Below are 27,151 nucleotides of genomic sequence, written 5' to 3'. Positions count from 1 at the left end.
AATGGCACAGACCACAGCCTTGGTGAAAAGTTAAAATATTTCCCGTCTTTGTGACTGGTTCACAAGTTTTCCTAATCTGTGCACGGATTAAGTCACGTCTATCGATAAAGTGATCGGTTTGTCTCACGACAAAGGGCTAAATTGAGATGTGTTTTTCTAGTAATAGATGACAACAGATTGTATCAATACATCCGTTCTGTGTATCACAGCTGATTAATGTCGTTTAAACGCCGAATAATTTGTCTAACGATGTTCAAACAAAAGACATATTCTTTTCATATGCTTGCTAATCTTGAATCAACCACAGTTACGGAAAAATATGAAACGCTCTCTCCCTACGGAAGTTAAAAACTCATGTTTATTTGGAAGATTTATGACAAAAATACATCTCCATGTAACCCTGTTTCGTGAATCAAATCGATCATCACGGAGAAATGTGATTTCAAAAAAACAAATATTTTTTTAAAAACAACCACTGCGAATTTGACTGAGTAACAGGTGAAATCGGTTTCGGCGTGTTCCACGTTCTATACCTTTATCACAAAAGGTTGATGGAATTGATACCTTATCAATTTTATTTTCTTAACCAGCGAATTTTGTAGGAATCCCCCTCCCCCCATCGGTACATGGGGCTTTATGAATATTCATTATATATAATGTCCATGCCACACTGTCATATTTGACGGAGTAAATTATTCTGCTAATCGCAGAAAATGAAATGAAAGGAGGTAACCAGGTAGATTTTTACACGTAACCGTATATCATTATAACAACGATATTTTCAATTCATGATAAAATATTCGAGTGTCCGGTCCCCATATAACGGTTTTCGTTATAGGTCCTGATGCAATGGTTTTCGTTATAGATGGTGACAATTGACTTAAGCAAATACGATACAGTGTTTTCATAGAAGTACAATTGTACGTCGATAGTGACTCCGGGCATCATGATCTCATAGCGAAATAACAGATGTGTCGGGTGGCGCATTGTCAACGTCCGTGGTTCGATTCCCGGAACGGACGTGAAAAGATAAGGCGTTACATTTTCCCTGAGGATTCCGTCCCTCCCCCTCCCTCCCCCCACACACAACCACACACCCACCCCCACACCAGAAAAGACCCCTCGCACGCTTCAATCCAGGTCAACAAGGGTGATTAGTATAAATTAAAAAAATATACTTCGCAAATTGTTGTAAAAAAGTAAAAGTTTATAGATGCGTTCGGTTAACGTTCATCTATTGAGTGGCTTCGTTGTTGTGAGTCTGGTTCGAGAGCATTACCTACATGGGCTTTAACAGAGACATATATAACGTCTCTGGCTTTAAGAAGAAAACGCTTACTATTCCTTTGCATTCCGTCTCCTTCACCTTTGAATTGCCTCAGTGAAAAAAAATTCCTGTGTCAATATTCTGTCATTGTTGTACCATTTTTGGTGCTATCTGAAATACGATTTGATTTGCAGGTTGCAGTTCTCCTAATCTCTAATTTATAAATTATGATTTTAATATTGAAAATTTTGCTGTGGTGCATGGTAACAGACTTTCATGCTTTCTTAATAAATCGTTACTGAAACATGTTATCATGCGTGTGTTTTTATCGAAATGCGTTTTCAAACAACACAAATAAGGGTTGTTTACAACTTTAAAATCCAGTCAAAACTGAGTTCAGTCAATGAACGCGATCTTTTGTGAGAAATATATCTGTTTCTGTTCAGCTGTAATTTTTCATAATTACTGTAGATGGAATATGACGTCATTATTTATCCATTACTATCATTTATGTTATATTGGGATCTCGTTCCATTTAACATGCAGTTGAGTGTAAATAGTACATGACCCTGACAAAAAGGGTTGATAAGAATGAATTTTTTCCAAGGCGAATCAACCAGAGTACAATGTATCTCCATATGTAAACAGACACACGAGTTTAGATAAAGCATGTGGTCACAACAAAAGGCCAACATTGTATGTTATCGACATAGGCCAATAAACCATATAAAGGTGAAGTTATTTAGATTTATAATCATTGGTAAAAGGACATCCCATACTTAGTGAATTAATTTAAAAATTGAATATTTACCGTGTGAGAAAAGTCGACCGGCATCAGAAAAAATTTGCTTTTAGTTTATTTGTTGTTTTTTTTGTTTGTTTTTGTTTTTGTTTTCTTTTTTGTGGATAAACAGTTTCACCATTACAGTATACATTATATGGCAATCCACGTATCTATAAGATGAGACAATCGCTAATTAATCATTAGAAAGAAACAGCCATTCTCTATGGGATCCATATTGTCACTTGAAACGTGGGCGGTGTTTGAAATTTGATTGGTATTGATAAAGTGTAACTTCAGTGTTCTATATTTCCACACTCTATAATCTTAGCTGTAATGCTTATTCACTGCCCTACCCGACACAGCATTTTGTTTTAAGTAAGGATATATATTTACGAGTTAAAATCCTAATTGGTGTAATGGTAAGGTAGCTTGATCAGATAGATTATCACGTGACCTGGTCTGTGTGCCTATCCGCTACATACCCGATTATAACACACCCGAGGGTATGTGACCTGTCTCACATTCACAACGACAGAGGGTGGACAACGGCTCGTACGCTTTATTATATTCTAATCGAACAACTCGGACAGGTACAAGTGTGCACAGGTGAGTAAAATAATGGTGTGCGATTAAGTCTGGGTAAATACCTTACATACTATTTGTAATTAGTGTCAATTCAATATTATATTTGTGTTTGAAGTGTATACAGAAAAATAGCGTTAGGACAGCGTGTTCTGTCTAAGTCCGTGGATTTGGTTGTAGAAGTATTATGATTTACACACATATCTATACGTCCGTGGTTGGTCAGAAGTATTATATTTACACACGTGGTGGCGATCTGAACAGTGTCACAGGAACGATAGCATCGAATGCCGTTATTTGAACTGTGATCTTGTGTGACCTGCGGCACATTTAAATACGCGTACTTGGTGAGTAATATGGATCAGGTATTAGTGTTCAGTTATTTATACTCATGTAGTCTTCATTTCAACGTTTATCGTTTTGTTTCCATTCATTCAGTCTGAATTGAATGAAACATTAATTGTGACATTACATGTAGATATGTAATGGTAATCTGTAGGTCAAGGTTATATATAAATTTACAATATCTTGTTCAAGTCAATTTTTGTGACAATGTTTGTCATGCTCTTGGTTGCTCTGTTTTATCATTGTATACTCTTGTACTGTAACGGCAGACTAGATTTAAGTATGCACTTGAACTCATTTTAGATTTAATAATAGGTGTAATGACGGTAAACCTAAGTTTTATTTCTTATTCTTTGTCATAACTCAGAACTTTATTTTATAATCTTAAACACCATGAAGAAAGAATAGATTATTTGATAACGTTTGCTAAACCTGGGTTTTAGCATATTATTTATATCAGATTCTATACCTTGACCACCTGACCCAAACGGTCATCCGCGACACTTCGATCAAAAAATTTCAACAATGTAAATATTTATCAAAATGGCACAGCAGTGGTTGAGGCGGACATCCACTTGACAGTGCTGGCACTTTTATACGCATTGGTAGGGACACTTACATCCTTTGATAACAATTTGATATCATTTGACTGGTTTCTATAGTTATATGGTCCTGGGGGTTATAGGCAATTCCAATCACCTCCCAGTTTGTGCCCATTCACTGTTGTCTGTTATTTGACAGAATGTATGAAATATTGTGAGTGTAAATTTTATATATCTAAATATATATATACACATGTAAAAACAGAAAAAAACCGCTTACACTACAAATTACCATATTTTTTTATTTGGGCATTCGAGCAAAACCAATACATATGCTAGTCGTTATGTTAGAAATAATTGCATATCAATATACAGTCTTCAGTATTTCCAATTACTGTGTTACCACTTTCGTATGAATATTTCTTAAGCCGGTGTATAAAAGCATTTATTGGACTTTGGACTTGTACTTCCAAAACCTTAACCACACTAACTCAGATACCCGACTTTATCATACATCTGTCCGTCATTTTAATGTATTGTTTTTCTCTCTCTGAGGAACAGACCAAACATGCCTGACTTTGAAATCTGATTACTCATGTCCCAGGTGATCTTATCTCTATTGTAAACTACAGTAACTTGTTATGGAAGGTCTGGGCCTTGTATTTTAATAATGAGATAATCGTTTAAACATACTATTTAACAACTGGTAACGTTGATCCGAAACTTAAGACCTTGAACTGAACTGGACTGAAATAAACTGATTTTTTTTTCTCGGTTTTATCAATACCAGAACAAACTAGATCTTGACATACACACATTACCTACACAAAGAGGCCTTTAAGGAGATAGTATATATAAAGCAAGGCACACTCAATTTACCAGTTAAAAAGACGGTTACTTGAACACGATTTAAAAAATACAGGTATAGTCCCTTTAAAGATTACTTTTAAATCATGTAAGAAACGATATCAAGTTTGTCAAGAGTGATAAGTACAAATTGAATTAACTTGTTTCGCAATTGTTGTAAAAATAAATAAAGTTGATAGCTTTATACAAGTTACAGACAAAAAATGAATAGATAAATAAAAAAGGAAAAAAAACATAATCAAGAAATACCCCCTATCCTCGAAATCAAAGAAAAGTATCTTTCAATGGTTTAGTGCTGTTAATGGCCATCTACGGCCACTCGATGATAAGCTCAAGTTTTTTTTACAGAATGACAATCTAAAGACGACTGCATATAGTGTGCTATTCGAAAAATATGATTTTGTGTGAGGTTATGGGAAAGTTTCGGGCGCCAAGTGTTGGGGACGGGATGTGGCGGGTTTGGGTTGAGGGCAGGGGCAGAAAAATTAAAGTTTTCTTTTTTAAAGTGCTGATAAACTCAATACTAAACTGAACGTTACAGTTTTGTGTTTTTTGCTAAGTAAATATCAGGTTGTAATTGTTTTGTTGATAAATGTCAGTAACTGATAAACTATGCCACCGTCACACATGTTACGACTGTTAAAATGAGCTAAAAATTCGAATAATCATTCTAAAACATATTGACAATACTTCCCGTCATAATGGATATATTAATTCATATTTGACAATTTGTTAACCCTACACGATCCAATAGGGCCTGGAACATTGTTTACCATAAATGACGTTAGAGGACCTGGTCACGGCACCAAAAACAGACAAACGAACGATCCCAAGCAGTTGGAGATCGGGGTTACATTAACATACTCCGAAACTGCTGACTACCTCCCCGTAGTCGAGGGAGGGGTGAAGTGGCGCCAAAGATGTCCTATCTATGTAATTACATATTTCACATGATATGCTAAGATTGTATTCTACTATGAAGTCCTAAATACTACTAGATACAAAATTATCTACGTCTTAGAAAAATATCACCATAGCGCCGAACGGATTGGCCATCAAGTAAATGATGCACAAGTTGTTTTTACTTGCACACTTAGTGATTGGTACAGCTGGTTCATGCAAACACTTTAACCGTACATGTTTGATGTTGATGTGAAATCCATATTTAGCACACGAGACTTCAATAGCTGGAAAAAATTTCCTCAGAGCATAGAACACATTAATTGATTTGCAGTTTTACTTTGAAATTTTATGTCTCTAGAAATACGAAAAACCATTCAGTAGACATACGTATCAAAACACGTGCCAAATTCATCCATACTACGCATGATATAGGTGTATTGAGGATTTTCGAAGGTAAAAGTGTGTTGTCACTGGAGTAAACGTGCCCTTTACACGTGAAAAAGGTACAAAAGACACACAAGTGAATAGCAACTTTTGATACAAAATCAGAGTAAGATGTAGTAGAGACAAAAAATGAATTAAACGTTATCAAACAGTTATTTATCCGTTCTAGTACTAGTCAGTAATGCTTAGGGCTTTAATATTGAAGTATAGGAGGCGCCTGAGGGAAATCTCGAGTGATCGAGAGAAATGTAAAATTCTAAATGCTGGGAAGTTACAGTAGCCGCCTCAATAAAGTTCGCAATTTTCATATATCTGATCTTTTCAGAAGTACAAGTACATATGGATATTCTGAAGCGTGGCAATATTCGAATTCGGAGACTAAAGTCCACCAACAAATTTGTTCATTAACTGTACTTGAAACGGCCCGTTCCAGTTTTTATAGATTATTCGATACGATAAAGCAGATTTATATGTTGTCTCATGTGTATTTCAAGTTAAAATTACATTGTTTCTTTACTGTAGGGATTTATTAAACGCCCACTGAACATTATTAATATCGTTGGGACGTCTGATTAATTTGTGAACACACTGGCTAAATATTAAAGTTGTTATGAGCGACCGAGATGATTACGTGCATGGACGTTGATCAATTGAACAAACATTCACAGTGATAACAAAATACATTCTGTGATATTTTAGAATACCGATATGTAAACGAGATCTTACTTAAAAATATGAGAAATATTTTCTCGGAGAACCTATAAAAAGTACAAGAATTAAATAATGTCAAGTTCTCATTTGAGAACCGGGTATTTGCATTTGAGGTTAACACATTTTTTGGACCGTCCAACAAAACTTACCATTATCAGAATGTTTGAATTCAGACAGGCATGAGCCAAATTAAGATATACTTCAACTAGAGATATAGTTAAAAATTGATGAAATCATTGAATTATTTGTGAATACTTTCAAGTATAGGTACCTATATTTGAAATATAATGGTAAAGACGACGTATATTTCTACCAGGTTGTACATATGTTTCAACCCAATTGCACTCAAATGTGACATTCACCGACGTCCTTTGTGGACTCTTTCTAATAAGGTAGTAAACACTGTTAGTGTACTTCAGATTCCAAGGTTTCTTATAACCAGCGAGCCTCATTTTAATCCATTCAAATAATGGACCGTTTCAGAAAGAATATATTTATATCTGGCATTGTGTTGTGTAAGATTGATGGAAATATGAGGTTATGTACATCCCTTTCTGGATTTTTACTTTGATTGAGACCAAGTTTGTTTTTTCTCAGTCGCCTCTAAGTTGCAAAGTTTATGCCCTGGTTATCACTGATGATTCCTTGAAGGAACAAACAACTGTTTCATGGAGTTCTCATTTTTTTGTTATACGTTTAAGTCTTCAGTGTAATTGCCAGAAAGATAAAACATATACACCCGAATCCGATCGAGGTATCTGAAAATGAATCTTGGGTGATATTGAACTAGTTAATCTATTTTTGTGGTTTAAGTAATGTTTGCTTTAATTGAAATCAAAATATTTTTAATGTACATAAATGTTCAAAAGATTCCATTGTATGATCAAATAATTCATGATGAGATGAGTATAATATCGCAATGAGATGATGCCACTTACGAATTTAAAACAAATGGAAAGTGTAGTTTGTATACAGTAAAATTTTACGATGTTAATATTTTGTATTAAAGTGATATATTGTAATACAGGTAAAATAAATTACAAAATTAAATAAAATGGAAAGTGTAGTTTGTATGCAGTAAAATTTTACGATGCTTATATTTTGTATGAAAGTGGTAGATTGTGATACGTTTAAAAAATTGAATAACATGAAAATTGTAGTGTGTATGCAGTAAATTTTTACGATGTTTGTATTTTGTATTAAAGTGATCAATTGCGGTAAATGTATCGATTATTACGTCTAGGTTTACGTGTCAGTTATTTGCCAACGAATCAGACGTGTAACTCCTTTAGACCACACAAGTGTATACATACCACTTATTATGGCTGTGTCCCCATTCAATAACTTTTGAAAATGACAGAGACAGAAGAATGTTGTTAAAATGATTATCATGGATGTTAGAAGATTCATATTACATTACACGCGTTTTTACCTGTGGTGACACGTGTCATCTAACCTTACTATCTTTGTTCTCACTAAATATTAACATTACATAGCAAATAATGACAAGATAAAGAAAATGTTTCTAATAAAAGTGTTTAGTTTGCTTTTCATGCAATATTGAGATCAATATCTTAAAATATCTTATAACATATTATAATTGATAACACGCAAAAATAAATTACGCTACAAAGATGTAAACTTCTGTGAAGCATCTTTCACAAAAAAGTTACTTATTTGTAATAATGTTTATTATACGTAAATCAGCCAGTATTTTCCTTATTAGATAATATTAAGGTTCCTAACTTACTTGATGTTAAATTATGTTCGTACCCAAGCCATTGGTCATATACCAAATTATCATTAGTTGAAGGTTTTGTGAAATAATTAGAAAATATCATCATAAATTATTTTTATTACTTTGTCACATATTGATTCACGATGAACATATGTAATTCAAAACAAAATGAATTGATAACCGGAAAAAATAATGCACAATTAATACATATCACTAAATGATTGGCTATTGCAAGATGAACAATTATCTCATTTAAACATTGATGTATGGATATCTAGTGTTATAATGAAATGTACAGATTGCGTTTAGGATATTGGTTACGTCATGAAGATAAACATGTGTATGAAGTTTTAAAAAGATATTTATTCATACTTTTCGTCGAGATTGTGCGGGCATTTTAACTTCAATATAACTTTATATTTCATAAGTGTCAACCAATGCACAGTATATTATGTGTTACTTATCACTTAATGTAATATGATTATAATTAATGTGTATGAACTAATATACTATTTTTGTATGTAATGTGTATCAACATTTTTTTTGTAAATTATATGTATCACTAAACGTGATATTTTTACAATTAATTTGTATCACCAATGTAATATTTTTGTAAGAAATGTGCATTAACAATGCTATATTTTTGTAATTAATGTATATAAATAATTGTGGTATGATTTTTTATAATGAGTATCAGCAAATTGTATTTTTTTAAATTAGTAGTGATATCTGTTTGTATTTTATTTAATGACATCAGAATAGATAAAGTTGTAAATGATGAAATGTATGACGTAATTTTGACACCGATATATTGCACTAGAAATAGGTTAAAATGAACAAAAAAACAATAAAACAAATTAAAAGGGGCCGTGTAGTGTATATATACAGTATTTGGTAGAACTTTGTAGTCAGTATGAAAATGACTATAATTGGATTGGCATTATCTTCATAAAACGACACATTCCTTTGTTTTGTGAACATTTGGCTAATTGCGAAAAAACCATTTGAACAAGCCCTTTGAACAAACCCTTTAAACAACCCGATATTTCTTGTTCTACAAATCAGAGATATTGTGCAAATATCACCGTATTTATATAAGGCATCGAAAGACAAACAGAAAATTTAAAAAAAAATCGATTAACATGAAAAAATGTTTACATATAATTATCTACAAATGGAATGAACCCAGACAACAATCGCTCATTACTGCACTTAGCTATTATAATAGCAATATTGCTTTAATTGTAAGGCCCACTGTTGATGATTACAAACGGCGAGATACTAGGGACTAATTATAGCTAGGTGTGGACAGAACCATTAGCCCCGAAAGACTGGAAGCTAAAGGCTAATAAATACGATCAAAGCTTTATACTTACAGTTATTTTTTAAACAAATTAATATTCGGCAGAAAATGTCGACATCTATCCCAGGCTAAAATTCTTCTTAATTTTTCTCAAACGTAATTGATGTATTTAACGTTTGTGCCAACACTTTTATTTGTCAATCTATGAGAGGTATAATTAAATTATTATTTAATAGATGGTAGTTCATTTATATGAAGAAAAATGTTACAAGCATGTCTTTCGCTTCGAGATTTTTTATACAACCGTCACAAATTTCGACAGACACATAAAATTATTTAAGGAAACAGTTAAAACATTAAGGTTTTACTTAAACTATTCCAGTGTTCATTGACTGGCATATACAAGCACAAAGATACACCGTGATAAAGGCATAGAAAGGCGTAAGCGCACAATGACATGTAAGAACAATAGTTGTTACATTAGATGTTAACTTTTCATACATCTAGGCTGCAAAAAGTTTGGCCCTTTAGCATCACTTACAAGTCCTAGAAGGACAAAACAGCTGTATGGTGCAGTTTACTTAATTGTTTCGCTTTACTTTACCTCACTCTAAATTTGTATTAAAAGGTGATATTCACATGAGTGACTTTGTTCCAATGTAGACTTATATGTAAACCGGTATTCATGTGTGGCATATGCTTTTCTGCACAATATTTCTATATAATACGCCAACAAGATCGTGAATAAATTTAGTAAGATTTTGTTCATGTTTATTCTTGAATGTATCTTGTAAAGTTTCATTATTTTCTCAGCGTGTATATCTTGTTAAATTGCTCTTGTCGTTGATAAATATAACTTACCCTGATAAAATACTCTGCATTTGACCTCTGCATATGATAAGCAGATGTAACCTACCTGACGATGTTAAATTTTGATCAGACTTGGTCACTGATATGTGTGAGCTCGTCAACGATACAGTCATGGTTGAGTATGCGAATGACTCTATGGCTGTGTATGAACTCCCGGAGAGATCAAACTGCTAACACTTAAATCTTACTGGTATTGCAGATTACACCTGGTCGATGGATATAATAGATGCCAAAACACTGGACTCAATGACCTAGTCATTCTTCAGCCGTTATTAAGGTAGGATCAGTTCAATTCACTGTCGCACATGAAAGCATTCCGGGTTTTACAGTTGGATGGTTTTCAATATTTTCTGTTATTTCACGCACTGATGATGCTGCTTTTTCATAGGTTGTATGCTAAATATCATTTGGAATTTATTTCAAGTCCAAGCAATTTCATAGGGCATACTGTATTGAAGCCTGACTCAAGACTCTGAAAAAATACAATGATAGTGCATGTTTTTTTTTGAAGTGTTCAAAACAAAGTCCCAAACTGGTAAACATATGAAACATTTGACCAAGTTTTCTCATTTAAGTGATTAAATCATTTTTTACTTGTACAAAGGTAAATTTGAGAAAGAGTGAGCTGATTTTGTGTTTAATGGCGCAAGGCCTCAATATCACTTATCACTGTGAATGAACATGCTTTGTTGTGTTATATTTATGTCACTGTATCATTATTCTGTATTATGCTATCTTCAAATCAAAGAAAAGAAAATACAGCACCCGTATTCCTTAATGGCTTCATAAGCCCAGTGTTCCAACTACTATATCGTAAATGTGTCCTCAGTGTAGTTAACTCTCTGTGGAAGTATTCAATGAATCATTATATTATCATTAATGCACATTCTATCAATGTCGGTTGTAACCCACTCTGTATCTATACACTAATTTACAACCGATTATAATCAATATATGACACAAGGCATACTTTGGTTTAAATCATGGCCGTATTACCTGCATGAATATTGCAGGGAGAGAAGAGAATGGGCTTGAGTGCCAGTCGAAAGGAGGACTACAATAAGCTGATCCTCGCCATCCAACGTGGAGACCTAGATGACATTGAAGAGCTCCTCAGCACAGGCCTTAAGGTGAAAATGGTCACATTTAAACAAGGAAAAAATTGATTGAAAAGAGGACTTTTAAAAACAATATTTCAAGCTTCATAATGTTTATGTGGACTTTTTTTCAAATATGAAGTTTCCCGACTAGGAGTGGATCGGTACTAATTGTGTATAAAATAATGATATTTGATTGATTCATTTATTGATTTATTGATTGATTGATTTATATTATATACTACTTAAAGGGTGGCAACACTGACGGAAACATACATTATTTTGTTTACGTGTTGGCAGATAAACAAGCCGGTTGATTCTACATCGCTCTTGTATAATGCTGTGGAAGGTGGTCACGTGAACGTAGTCAAATTGTTAATCAACTGCGGAAGTGATGTCAATATCGGTAGGATCAATGGTATGTTTTAAACTAGTTGTTAAAACTTCTGTGAGTATTAAACGTTGTGTGTTACGCTTATCTTAAATGACAAATACCTAATTAAAAGAAGCACGGACAATTCAAGTCCGCGAAAGAAGATACGAATTTCCTTGATAAAATGATTACAAAATACAAATAATTAGACCACTTTATTCTGGCTTGCTTTTAGGTAAAATGTTAAGACAACATGCATTAAGAAGGTTATACAAACGCGTGCGTTTCTGGTCGACGCCTAGGTTTTGTATCATTTAAATTTTAGTAGAAAACAAATGAATCACGAAAAGATATATTTGAAGTAAATCAATTAGATATTAGTTTCTGTGTATTCTCTCACATCATTGGCATTCTGGGTTCAGTAATGGACGTATTTCTTAAGGAAATCAATATACCGACTCTTCGAGAATCATGACCTCCTGTTCATAATTTAGCGTACAAATAATGGATATTGCACACCGTGTATAACGACTGGACTAAATGTTGATCCCATACAATTATGGACTCGCACTTGAACTGAATTGAACTGACTTGACGCACAGTCATACGGTTGGCACAACCTTAAAGGGTGACACGTCAGAACAATACGCTCAAGGCATCTTTCAATGATGGAAATGAGATCCACTCATGTTTACATTGTTCAACCAGAAATGCTTTCTTTGTGTAGCTGTACTATAAGGATATTCATAGTTTATGGTAGGTAAATACGGTAAACACTAGTTAGCCTCAAGAATGTTAAAAGAATTGTATTTTCTTATTTTGTTTACATGTACTCTCAGGTCGAAGGTCGCTTATGGGTAATTTAATTTCAAAAAATATTTTACTAACTAAATTTGATTCACTGGATTTGGGGCAGCTGACAAAGGCTATATACGAGCCATCTGTCTAAAGATACTTATATAGTATTGCAAACCTTTATATTGTTAGGAAATTAATAATTTACAAACGAGTCATCTACATTTATATTGATGGATGCTTGATAACAACTATGTGTTCAATGCATTTATATTTAAAGTACGCCAGTTATCAGAAATAAACAATTGTTTTCGTATTGAAAACAATGTATAGGTTGTTGTAAGGGAAAATTCCAGGATAAGTGTGTTATTTTATGTTGAAAATATCAACAAATCCCCAACCCAGCTTTAAGAAATGCATGCAAAGCTCAAGTCAGAATGAAATATGATGATATACATTATTCGGATCGTTGGTATGTATCATGCTTTTGTATGCCTGATAACTGTGACAGCAAGTGCACATATGATGTTGTGGAAAGAAAAGTTTGAATTATGAAAAAGTCTTGAACCACCTAAGATATTTAATGTATCTAGATGACTTTCTGTTGAGATCAACGGATCGATAACACCTTGTTTTAAATATATAGATGATGGATGCTCAGTTATAGAGATTATGACTAGTAGTTAGAAATATTTCTTGAATGTGTCATGACACGATTCAGCTGGTAGGATATGAAGCATGATAAATCAATACCATCCAACCGTAACCGTTAAGTACTGATGACCGTCATTGACGCATGACTATCCTATTACATAATATGATTGAGGTCACACTTTAGTGTCTGGGAAAACTAAATAATGATATCGAGGTAACCGTTAACTATCAGGAAAACATGATGATATTATCGAGGTAAAATAAATATTGTCAAGAAAAAATCTTACCTAGGTAACAATTTATTTTCTGGAAAACTAAATTATAACATTGAGATACCCATTAATTGTCTGGGAAACATGATGATATCAAGGTGACCTTTAACTGTCTGGAAATCAAATTCATATCACTAAGATGACCAATACAGCCTGGAGAACAAGTCAATACTTTAAGATTCCCTATCACGAATTACTGTCCAGAACATTACAATCATTCATAACAGTCTGTTGTTATCAACACAACAACTAACACTTTTGATTTGGAGTAAAACTGGAAGTATTCAATGATAACTGAACTTCTTTTATCTCTTTGTTGTTTGTTCACAGACTCTGTTGTTGCCAACTTGATGCCAAGCACAATGTATGAAATCGGTAAGTCAAATCAAAAACACGTAGACAATATAACGATAACACGTCTTTATGTGATGGGTCATAAATTGAACCAAAGATCTAAAGTTAGATTAGGATATCGATGTCGTAAAGAATGATATGAAAAAAAGATGGTAAGACATTTGTTGGAGCCATCTTAGTTTTAAGGGAACTTCATTAACATATTATCAACAGATGTAAAATTCACAAAATATATTCAATGACACGCTTCAGTTGATACCCAGGCCCCACTTGTATAAAATATCTCAATTTCAGATTTCCTCAAGCCCGGATTTTCCTCAGCTAATATCTCCTTGAAAATATCTTGTATGAAAATTCCTCAAGGAATTTCAGGACATCCTAGCCGAGGACTTCCTCCTGTTCCTCGAGAAAAATTTTATACAAGCCGTTTTTGAGGAGATATCAGCAAAGGAAAATCTCGACATGAGGAAATCTCAAGTTGAGATGTTTTATACAAGTGGGGCCAGAAGTACAAACAATTTTCTTTGACAACTGCTACGACTAACAAACCATTGATATAAGTGGTATACAATATTTGCAAGAAATGGCCTTATACATCTCAACCATTGAACCCGTTTTTGGATGGATCGCTCTGGGTAGCGTGGCATTGCTTTGGAGATTGTAGATCAATACTTGATGCCGCTATAATCGGTAAAAAGAAGTCCACATCTGAAACAAGATGGCGTTATGGTGACGGCTGTAATGAATCGTCATGCTTCAGTGGACGGACATAGTATGTAGTAACTGCCTCATGTAAGACTCGTAGCCATAGCAACAAGTAAATATATATTAGTATGTCTCCTCAAAATCAATGAGGATTAATGTGAATCACGCTTTCTCGTCTTTCGATGACTAGTATGACGGTGATCAATATTAGTGTCAAGTCCTACAGGTATCATGTCGCTGTTGTCATATACGCTGTGAATGTATGCGTTTTACGTTTTAAAACGTCAGTATGCGGTCAGTGAAATGCGTGTTCATCAAAAATAGAACTCATCTCTGAAGCATGGACAGTTAAAGGGAAGACCTAACGTTTCATTCACAGTGTTTGTCTAATCAACTTGGATACATGTGCGACTGATGACGTTCAAATCCAAACGATTTATATTACTGCTAGCAGAAAGACATATTTTGCTGTGTCTAATGACATCTCTCAGTACCGTAAAGTGAACGAAACTTACTGATGCAAGTTATGATACAACATTTTGTGTAAGAAAATCCTATGATGCACTTTTTGATGTAACAATTCCATTACAAATGTACGTGTGGTGACTTATAGAAACAAATTGATACACGTGTTGATGTGAAAATTCCTATAAAAAAGTACGCGAGGTGATATTAGATACACAAACTTTACTACACGTGTTGATGTAATAATTCAGTTAAGAACCACGTGTGTTGGTGTTCGATAAACACGTTTTTATACACATGCTAACGTTGAAATAACGATTAAGAAATATGTGTGGTGATTTCATAAATTTTTATTTGCAGACAGCCCACTTCACCTTGCGTGTAAGCTTGGTCATGTTGACATTGTTCTCGAATTACTGTCGTGTGGAGTAGATGTAAACAGAACTAACCAGTACGGTATGACAACAGTATGGAAAATGGCGGCCGAGGGTAAACACGACATGTTAAAACTTCTTCTACGACACCCAAATGTGGATGTCGCTTTGCCATCGGGAGATAACTGCATCCCTCAACTGTTAGTATACCTTGATGCATCAATAAGTACTGAATAATCTCATACATTTGAATACTAGCGATGTTAAATCGTGGAAATGTAGATCAGTATTGCCTACGTGTCGTGTATTACATACTAGAAACAGTAGATCTCTTGCCTAAATGTATATTGGTACACATTACAAGCTGTGATAATGTTGATACTTTCATGCGATAACACCAATGTCTCTGATGTTGTAAATCTGTTGTTTCATTCCAAAGAACACATTAAGTTTGGAATTTCGATATAATAAACGCTTTGCACTGGATATGAAGGCAAAGGAATATTCGTAATATGTATTTGGAGAAAATGAAATAAAGTTAGGAAAACTTATTTTTTCTACTTGTGTGTTGCATGAGTCTCAAGTTCAAAAACGCCACGGGATTCACAATTTGTTAAAACACTTCGTGTCTGGTTGCATTGTTCTGTACAGGGAATGTGATATTGATATTTTTTAAATATAAGATTGAGTAATTTTAGAAATGACTAATCCCACACGTTGTGCCTGGTAACATAGGTATATAACAATATTTTGTATGATAAATCAATATAAGTATTGTATACTGAAAATATGTACATGTATTATGATAGTTGAACGATCGACAAGCAGCGAAACTCACACTTAACAAAGAGAAGATTATATTTTATGTACATTATAATGTATTTAGTTAAAGTCAGTAGAATACTAAATGTACAAATTGTTATATACTACAGAAACAGCCACACCACGCCACTGATAATGGCAGCCAGAGAATCACATGACGCAGTAGCGACATTGTTATGTCAGCACCCTTCGAATGACGTCAACCGGGCGGATACACAGGGGTATGTAACTATACAATATTCCCTTCTCAGAGTACTTTGTGGTATGTTTCAGTACCACATAATTCACCACAAAATATAAAACTATGTATTCTGCCATTTAAATACCACGTACTTTTCTATATCAATATTATTACGGGGATAATATGTTTTTTATGCACATACTGGATATTAGGTCATGAATTTCGGTTTAACATAAAGCGATGATACATTTCAGAAAATCGTTATAATAACTTTCTTCAATGTGAATGCCGAACATCTGTCTCAACCGGAAAGATGTTCGCCATATTTGGGCAAGCGTCAGTATTGATGAGTATTTATAGTATCATTATCACAGATTGCGCTCTCTATCATTACCACGCATTAAAAAAAAAATACCTAGTTACTTAGATACAGACACGAAAAGTCTTACTGAAAACATTTTTGTCAAATGAACTTAAACCTATTAAGCAGTCATGGATGAAATAGGCATATTTCTATGAACATGTCCATACTTTCACAGGCGGACAGCTCTGCATTACGCCGCGTTTAACGGTAACGACCAAATGACAGCCATGTTGCTTTGGAGAGGTGCGAAAATCGACAGTGTGGACGAGGATAGGGTGACTCCTCTATACACCGCTTGTAAACACGGTCACACAGACATAGTCAAGAGGCTGCTAGTGGCAGGTAAATAATACATATTTCTGGTATAACATGGGCAATATAAAAGTAATTCACTGATTTGTTTTTATCAATACATCAAAAACAAATTATCCGGTCCTCAAGTTACCCAAACAATACTTAATACGATCAAATAACCACCCTCGATACTTCAAGGAATAAGATCACTTTCGCTCTCGAATTGCGAGGTCGCATAACGATACATGGTAATCGTTTATCAGCCTGTGATTGGTCAGTTGTTTTTTATTTCAATTTTGCCATATCATGTTCAAGGGGTGCAAAGAACGGAAGTGATTGTAACCCTTGGAGTATCGAGGATGTCAGAATAACTTGTTAAGAACCAATCGGTTATGTTGAACTCACTGCCTTAAACTGACGACATTTCTTTACGTTTACAGGTGCTGACACATCTATCGCAATACGCACTGATTCTAGCAACAACGGCTTCTCCCCGCTTCACATCGCAGTATTCCAGGGTCACATGGATGTAGTACGATTGCTGTGTGACTTTAACCCGGAAATGATTGACATGAGCACAGCCAAAGAAAAGACACCTTTAATCCTCGCTTGTTACGCTGGAAGACGGGACGTCGTGTTGTTCTTACTTCAGCGAGGTGCTAATTCTAACGTTACAGATGCCTTTCACCAGACGCCCCTTCTGTATGCACTTAGTCATGGAATACAGGCGGAGGCAAGCAAAAGTATTTTTAATGACGATAAAAACGATAAAGTGCCTAAGGATCAGATACGTTTGGATGATGTTAGTCGTAATCAGTCCCCATTCAGTTTGTATAATGAGTTTGATTTACGTGACGATATTAATAACAATGATGATATTTCTATTTTGGAACTTCTTATTCGTCATGGTGCTGATGTCAATACTTTAGACATCCATCAACGTTCTGTCGGTTTCTACAGCATAACGAAAGGAACTCTACCTCAGTGTGTTATGATGATGAAATACGGTGCTGATATACACCCTTTTGATATAGTGAGCTTCTCAAAGATGGCGAACTGTGACAAATTGAAAGCCTTAATTCAAATTGATCTGCGATTTAGAAATGTTGCCAAGATGTGTTGCAAACATCAGGACATAGAACGAACTCTTGAACGCAGTCTGGAACACGAACTGACCAATCCCCCTAGTCTAAAAGTGCAATGTCGGCATGTTATACGTAAAACATTGTTGTTGAAGCAAAATGGCGCTTTACACAAGCAAACTCAGGAACTACCTATACCCAAATTACTCAAATGGTATATTTTACTTAATGACGTATGCAATCAATTTGATGTAGCATCTAAATATACATAAACGTTTCCAAATCACATAGACGTTGCCTTATTTTTGTATCGTGTCCATTTCGACAAAAGTGGTGGTAATAAGAAAGGGACTAGATAGGAAAACTTTGATTTATCGATACAAATTTAACAGATATTTAGATTTAATTCAATATCTTGAGTCGTTAGACGGGTAGCTAATTAAGAAATCTTTACTTTTCATTGACAGTATTTGTTCTCTGATGAAGCCTCAAAAATGTCTTCATATACATATATGTCCTCCGTGGGTTCATTGTAATGTACAAAATTGTGGTTATTTTAGCAATAATGGCTGACAGTTTGGTCGTAATTTCATTAGGCCAGTAAAGACCTATGGATGTGATATATTGGAAAGTTAATTGATAATTACAGATATATTCCCACCTTTTTGTCATTTTTGCTCAAGATTTCTTTAAAAATTCAATTGAAGGAATGAACTGACGACGTGGTTTCGGTTTACCCGCTTTTTGGGCCTATTGAAATCGGCTAATGTCGTTTATGATGCCGGTAGACAGTGGTGTAGGTTACGTGTTAAGGAAATGTGTTAGGAGGTGGTTGGAAATATCATGGCGGCTGCTACTTAGCTAAGAAAGTCTTGAACCTTACGGACTTCAACAGTTGCATTTGGATTGTTTTGTCGAATCAAGTCTACATCTGTTTAATTCATGTGTGTCGAGAAAGTAGTGCTGACTGATGTCTTTGGTTCTTTTTGACGATTTAACCTTTGTTAGTTATAGAGATATTGCAAGAATAGTATGTTCAACATTATTCTAAAAAATATTCATCATCCGGAAAGGAATTGGTAGGATAAGCCTTGTTTGGCCAAATGTCATATTTTTATGATTTTTTAATCCGAATACTCCTTGGATATCTTCAATTTTTTTGAGATACGGTTGTTCAAAAGAGGTATACAACCACGTAAATATTGTAGAATTTTAGCCGGAAATTACAAATTGATGACGTCACGTCACGTAGAATTAAACATGTATGTACAACGTAACATCTCGACAAGACATTTTACTTAGAAGCTTCGTCTACACGGAAATTCCTATACATGATTGTACAAGAGACACACAAGTGAATAGCACCTTTTAATAATTTAGAATTAGATACAGTAGAACCAAACAACAGATTAAACTTCATCATACAGCTGTTTCATCCTTCTAGGACTCTTCAGTGATGCCTAGGGCCTAAATTTTTGTAGCCGAAGAAGCTACTGAGGAAAACCCAAAATGATCAAATGAAAAGTCAAAATCTAGACGGGGAGGTGCAGCAGCCCCATATCGGTTTTAATTGGAATACAGCTGAACAGATTCAGCACTCAAAGATAGCACATCGACGTAAAATTACATATTGTTTGAGCCAGTTTGATATTGGGAAAATCGGCCAATTATGACGATTTCAATTCTGTACGATCGCCGACGGTTCACGTATTGTGTTTTATAATGACAAGAGGGCGTCTTCTGATTTAGAAATCTATTTAACAACAGGATTGATAAAGTCCTTGACACCGGAGAATATGTTGTTCAAATGATTTTAATACAACAGTATATGAATAGTCAATTTGAAATGTGACAAAATGACCGATCGAGTTATAAGTATCTTAGTGATATACGGCCGACAGCTTGCGATACTGCACGGAATAAAGCAGTATTGTGGGTTACAATCCGTGACAGTTCATAGTCAGTGAAATATACTTCAAATTGGATTTTTTACCTAAAATTCATCATCAAACTCTGTGCGCATGTGTTTCTTTTAGCGAAAAAATGGACGAAAATTTATGAGTTTTTAAAGGTTTTGTTTTCTCGCGCTTTCAAACCCGTAAGTAAGAGGATAGAAGATTGTCTAGTCTATATTTCAGGTATCTAAAAAAACCTTTCTACACTGCAATTACCTTTAGAATTTGTCGATCGTATTAACACTAAAATATAACGCATGAATACGCCTTGTAAAACATTTCTTAGTTGACGACAATTGGTCCAGTTAAAATACCGCATTTGATTATATTTTGTTTTTATTGATAAGAAGAATAAGATATCACGAAAGGTAATATGACGAGGGAATCACGTAGTCAAAATCATATCTTTTGTCCATGGACAGTTACGTCTCTGTTTTCATGAATAAAAACGAGAGATTAAAAACCCTATTGCATCTTTTGTACTGCACAATGCACAGATAAATAACAGCAGTGTTTGTAAAACATTTCAGTCCGAAAAATATTATATGTGGTAAATTATCCGTAATCGACAACCGAGTCTACTTTTCTCGTGGTGAAACAGTCATGTATATGTATATATGCATACATATTGATGTACACGTGCACACTTTACCTGACAAGTTTAGCCACATTCAATTCACAGTCCTTTAAAAATGAGTAGTGTGCAAATCTCAATAGAGTTGTATACAGTACAACTGCAGTTTCGTTGCATGTAAGCGTGTAAGCATTAAGCCAATCCGAAATAAAAAAAAAATTTTCTTAAGATTTTCGTTTCATGTTTCTCCAGAAGTTTGAATTCACAGCAAAGGACATATACCTTCAACATTCGGTGCGTAAATTCCAAAAAGATTTCAACTTTTTTTTTCTTCAAGAATTGAATATGTTCAGTAATTACAGTACTGTAATTGCCATAATTACGGTATTTTCAACAGGACGGGGACTGACAGAAATTGTTCTCTTGTCATTAGGCATAGCGTACTTCAAACTGTCAGCGTATACTTTCAAATCATATAATTTTCTGTTAAACCTGTGTAACAGAAATGTTTTCAACCGGGTCACTTCTGTTAAAGAAGAATTCAATAATTTAGTTTTTAACTATATAACGATAATTTCTAATAGTGTCACTCGACCAAACTTATATTGTTGGAGATTAAGCAGAGAATATTTGATCAGGTAAAGCAATTAATCATGGCTTCATTGGAAAATTCACCGAATTGATTTATGTATAAATACCTTGTAGATCAAACTTTTACATACCAATGAACTACTGTATATGTTTGACTAGAATTCGTTCGCCATGTAATTCTCTTGCCATAGAGACAGGGAGATATAAAAAATATTCCAAGGACACGGAGGTATTGTAAAACAGTGTAACTCTGTTACTGAATTTAAGAATAAATCCCATTTTTTACTAATATATATACAATTCCAGGTCAGTCGAGCTCCTCTTATGAAGAGATATTATTTGAGAAAACCTTCAGTTTTTAAGTTAGTTAATTATTGAGTATCCACAATATTAAACAACTTTGTATGTTAGGTAAATTTATTTTTAAAGTTCTTATTATATATAGAATGTGTAACAATAGTTTTTATATTCTACATTGTATCATGTAATGTAGATGTAATATGTACGGATGGGCCTAAGGCTTAAAGTTGTAATAAAACTTGAAACAGTACAGTAACTATCATGATTAGGATACTTTTAGGTCAGGGACTTTCGGGAATTGTTAATTATCAATGTGCATAGCATACCTTTAACTTTCAATGTATGTACTTTACGTGCATATACGGTGTATATATATATATATATATATTATATATATATATGGTTCTGTTAAGTGGTTTGGGTAAATATCCTGTATAGTTACAGGAGTTATTATTGGTGAACTTCAGACTACATCTGAATATACATGTTTATGATCATTCGTACTTCGTTTAAGTAGCAGTATCTGTCGATGAGATAATTTCGTCAAGACGTTCTATATTATGGTATCGGAAGCATGGAAGTGTATATATCTTCTTGGTATCGTTTTTGTTGCAGATCTCAAACACATTTGACTCAGAAATATGACACTATCATCATCATCACACACATGAAATAGAAAAAAAATACCACGAAACGAAATAAAACAAAAAACACATAAACCAAAAGAAAAATAGATTTAAGTAAAAGATCAGTTACAAAAAAAAAAAAAAAAAACAAACAAACAAACAATTGTTTAATTAGGAAGTCATTGTCAGACAATGACATACATATATAATGTACTGTAGTACAACCCACCAGTTAGACAAGTCAGCCATTTAGCCAGTTTTATATTACATGTGTTCTGAATTATGGTTTATTTGTATCATAAAGTAATAATTGATACATTGAAATTCATCGTTTTGCATCATACATGATGTGAAAGATTAAAAAAAAAATATTACAGCCAGGTCATGTTTTTAGTACGACCCACTACTAACTGCTACATCTCCTGTTGCTAGTTGAAAAGTACAATCTACATGTTGGCAAATTGTGAAATATATTTGAGAAAGGCTAATAATACACTCTAGTATCGACATATATACGGTGTTGTGCGAGAGGCTAGGGCTGTCCACTCTACGCGACTAGTGACACTCCGTTCAGTAATATTGTGCAATATATCATCGCGAATTGTATTTGGTCTGAAGATAACACTATCATGAGCGTTCCGAAGATATCTGAAATACGACTTGGCTGGTTGAGAGGTTTTTCGCCTTCGTGACTCCTGCCGTGTCCGGGTATCGTCTCACCGACGAAGGTCAGTGTTTTGGCGTCGTTGAGATAAGACGAGATCTATGCAAACATGTATATTGTACATAAGGGTTTGTGGTCTATATACTGATATCTTTGAAATATCGCACGACAGATAATGTAATTATTGATTAGGTCACAGACGTATATGTGATATGCGTCTCTGATTAGGCATACATGACATATTTACTTCTCTATGTAAGTTACAGGTTTAAATCGCGTCGAAACCCAATCTCTCCCAGAGTGCATTGCGGTACCCCAATAACACATCAGTAAACAGCTCACGCCACTGCAAGATTCTTGAAAAACGTATTTGTGTCAAATATTAAAGTAATTTATTATTTTTCTTTGTTATTTGTATCATTATCTTGGAAAAAAGTGTTTGTTTATATAGAAAATGACTACAATTGTTCATATGGTTATAAACATTATGGAATATATCGCGGAAGATTAATTTTGAGTAAACAGCCAACAACTGTGGTTTGATATTTTGTACTATCACTTTTCATCTACCTCAGCGATCTTTGGATACATACTAATATACTGTGTTATCAGTGAAAGTTGATAGTAAATCAGCCATGATACTGGCACATAACCTCTAAAAGAGCAAATGCTGTTGTTTTTCCTACGCTGATCAATGACATAAAAACAGTCTACAGCTGTGTCCTTCGTTGGTGTTGTCGGATGCCGCCATAGTTATACCCCGACTTCAAACTTTGACCTTGACCTCGAGGTCAGCTATTGGTAGCTAGTCCGTGAGCCATTATTCTGATCTTCCAGAGTTACTGCCCTTCGTGTCGCTTTGTTTACCACATGGTTTACCGATAAACTTGACAGTCGATGGGAGCCGAGAATGAAAAGCAATTTACGTGGGCGTATTGTCACTGTTAACTCTGGTAGAAATTGGTCGAACCCATGGTTAACAAGGAGTAACCATTTTCGGGACTGTGATGTTGTTATGACGTCGATGTGAAAAAAGCGGAGGTAGTGCTCGTTTGTACGTTTTTCTTATCAGTGGCTACATGTTCCGTCAGGATTTTAATAATATAGATTCAAGAAGTTTTGTTTTCTATCTGGTGTAAATATGATGATGTAAAACACATGCACCATGTCTTTGGCGCCAATTTTCAGGCTACATGTGGATCGGGACAAATACGAAAAAAAAGCAACATCAGAAGTATTACCAAAATAATAGCTAGTCTTGTTATTTTTTCTTTTCTTTTTTTACACACTTCGTACAACGCCGATATTTAGCACCAATTTACGCTCTAACAAGTCCTTTCGGTCGAATATGTATGAGACTTTGTATGTAAAAGGATATTGATGAAATTAACCGATCATCGCTTAAAACATTAAATCTTTCAGTATTTTTGAAATATAAACTTTATCAATATTACAACAACTGCGAAACAAGTTTTTTAAAAACTTATACTAATTACTATTATCGGCCCGAATGTAATCACGCGAGGGGTCTTACTGTCGCAGAAAACTGGAGAACTCGGGGAAAACCCTCGTAGTCGTACTAATGACCCCAAATCTTTTACCGTCCGTTTCGAACGGCTAGGAGTAAGGCGAGTGAGTAGTTTCCATTTCAATAAAAATCAGAATCAATGACATTTTTTAAAGCATTTATTCTATCCCAATATATATATATATAGATATATATCTAGGAGTATGAAGAAGATATTCATTGTTTCAATTGTTTACAAAGACGTAAGTCGATTTTTTTTATAATCATTAATTATAAAAAATACAGATCACAAACTTGCACCATGAGGTTATGAATAAATTTGAATTATATACAAATACATTGGTAAGTTAATCCTTAGTAAACATCCACATACCACAATTCTACAATCTACGAAAGCACATTCTAAAATCATAGTTGTCTTGTTTATTATCAATTACTTAAGACACGACAAAAATACTATTTGAAAAAAACAAATATTTCGTGATCATGTTCATAACAGGATCTATATGCGATGTGTGTCCCTTCCTCCATATTCCAGTGGTTACGCCCATTATCGTTCTCTGCAGAGAGCGAAAGTGATCGTAACCCATGGAGTATCGAGTATGCGTTTATCCTAATACTCGCAAATGCAGATGAGAAATACTGTTACACAATGTGGTAAAGGGGTATTGGGTATATATACTGTAGGGTCGGTATATACATACTGTAGGGTCGGTATATACATACTGTAGGGTCGATATATATACAGAAGGGGTGGTATATACAACATAAAAACGTACTCTATTGTATTGATTAATGTATATATACAAAACGTACCACACAGGGATATGCTGCTGCGATAATAAGTAAACGCGCCAACGTTTTTTTACAGTTAAATAAGATTGTATATATCATTTCTGTATTCTTATTTCTAGGTATAACGTCGAAACAACATTGACCTAATGCATGCTAAATACCTGCAACAATTAAATTATAACATTATAAAACATTACGTATAATAAACAAATTAAATTTAGATAGTCTTGCAGTTTGCATTTACCCAATGAAAACTGTAACATCATGCTAATGGTTATGTTTTGTGTGAGGGGGTGTATTCATGTTATTCATGCCATATACAGACAGAATTATATTTGTATATTAAAACAGACCTGTCTACAACCCTGGGGGATGGGCTTTGTTATGTTGTGTATTTCTGCTGGCCCATGTGTAAAAGCATCCTCAATACTAAAGGGGTTACGATCACGTTCGCTCTCTGCGCCCCTGGTACATGTCATGGAAAATTGAAGACATCAGCAAAGTAATTTGATTGGTCCCAGGAGAAGAGAAAACTGACCAATCACTGGTTGATACGCTGTTTTTGAAGTTTACAAAGGAGCAACACCCAACTTCTAAGTCATTACAATATACCGGTATGCAATCCCGAAATTCGTTTGATGTACATCAGAATCGAGCTAGTATTTTCGTCTTGTCCACAAGGTGTCATACATGGAACTTTCAGTTTTTCCATGACATGCTCCATGGGTTCAGAAGACGACAGTGATTGTAACTCCCTTGAGGATCGAGGATGGTTTAAAAAGTGCACTGTTGGTGCTTTTCAGAGAATTACGGTATTTCTTGCACTAGCTATCACTTTGGCCACGTGGTAATACAAACAATATTAAAATCTCCTCATAAAAGGACACGTGACATTCTTGTTTTACAAGAGCTATTGACAGTTAGTGTTTAACTTCACACGATGTCACTGCACAGCACCTGTTTCCAGGAGATCGTTGATAGTTCAGCTCTCGTTTCGAAGTGACCTCTACTTAAATATGTGCGATAACCTACAAAAACAGAGGAGAGAGATTATAGCGGAATCCGGATCACGGTGTACACACATACACACATGGGAGTTTCACAGTTACCAATTGTTTTTTCACTCACTAGAAAATTTCTACACGAAATCAAAGCGTAGCCAATACATATTAAACACTGATTAATTGCGTTATCATAAAGTACTTTGTCTAATTAAGAGTTTTTTTAAATGTCATGTTTTCTTACTTCTTTTTCGAAACATGATTTAACTTAAATTGAAACACATGATAATCAAATCAAATACATACACGAAATAAATCATACTTATAAATTTCATACCCCAAATATTTCGTAAATATGAAAAAGATTTAAGAAATCTTGATCGATAAAGCAGCTCTAAAACATACAATATCAGATATAGATTAATTAAAATAAACTTGTTTTTTAGTATAATATTTGATTAAGATTACAGAACAAAATGAAAGCAGAAAATTAAATGATAAAAAGTAGGAAACCTGAAATTAAAATAAAACGCAGTTAAAGAACCTGTTTGCAAAGCATGTTATCAAAATGCAATGTCGTGTATATTAGTACCTGTATTAAAGATAAAATTTTGCTTAATTCAGTTAACAGATGATCATGTCACATGCCAATGCCCATACCGTTTCATAGAGCAAAATGATACCAGTGAATCAGGAAAAAAGAGTGTTAAATGGTTAATATACAGATCTACGTTAGCTTTTAGACTACACACTAAACGCACATAACAGTGGAGTTTGAGGGTCGGGAATTGGTATTTCGTGACATATAAATAAAGTTGGCTCTTATAAGTTGAGATAACTTGTGCCCAATCCATTTGCTTTCGGCAATAAAGTATGTTTAAACTAATAGAGTAACAATATTGTTTCAAATCTAATTTTAAACTAGTATC

General features: G+C 34.2%; 1 protein-coding gene across 1 annotated transcript; it reads left to right on the top strand.

The window, feature by feature from the left end:
* The first annotated feature begins 1 nt into the window (after nucleotide 1).
* Nucleotides 2-18,460, top strand: LOC132546229 (serine/threonine-protein phosphatase 6 regulatory ankyrin repeat subunit A-like). Its single transcript, XM_060209938.1, has 8 exons — nucleotides 2-22; nucleotides 11,370-11,486; nucleotides 11,754-11,871; nucleotides 13,878-13,922; nucleotides 15,432-15,645; nucleotides 16,378-16,488; nucleotides 16,988-17,154; nucleotides 17,547-18,460. Exons 1-8 carry the CDS (start codon nucleotides 2-4, stop codon nucleotides 18,458-18,460), a joined length of 1,707 nt encoding a protein of 568 aa, XP_060065921.1.
* Nucleotides 18,461-27,151: the final 8,691 nt, after the last annotated feature.

The sequence above is a fragment of the Ylistrum balloti genome, unplaced genomic scaffold (assembly GCF_031769215.1).
Source record: "Ylistrum balloti isolate Yb309-2 unplaced genomic scaffold, AGI_CSIRO_Ybal_v1 Utg369876, whole genome shotgun sequence".
Classification (NCBI taxonomy): Eukaryota; Metazoa; Mollusca; class Bivalvia; order Pectinida; family Pectinidae; genus Ylistrum; species Ylistrum balloti.
Note: the sequence above shows the minus strand (reverse complement) of the source record. Positions and strands in the feature narration are given on the sequence as shown.

Excerpts from the sequence above, each read along its gene's own strand:
- LOC132546229 (XM_060209938.1), top strand. The coding sequence starts at position 2 with ATGGCACAGACCACAGCCTTG. Across the intron at positions 11,872-13,877 it reads CAATATCGGTAGGATCAATG|ACTCTGTTGTTGCCAACTTG; the intron begins GTATGTTTTAAA and ends GTTTGTTCACAG. Across the intron at positions 17,155-17,546 it reads CAAGAGGCTGCTAGTGGCAG|GTGCTGACACATCTATCGCA; the intron begins GTAAATAATACA and ends TTACGTTTACAG.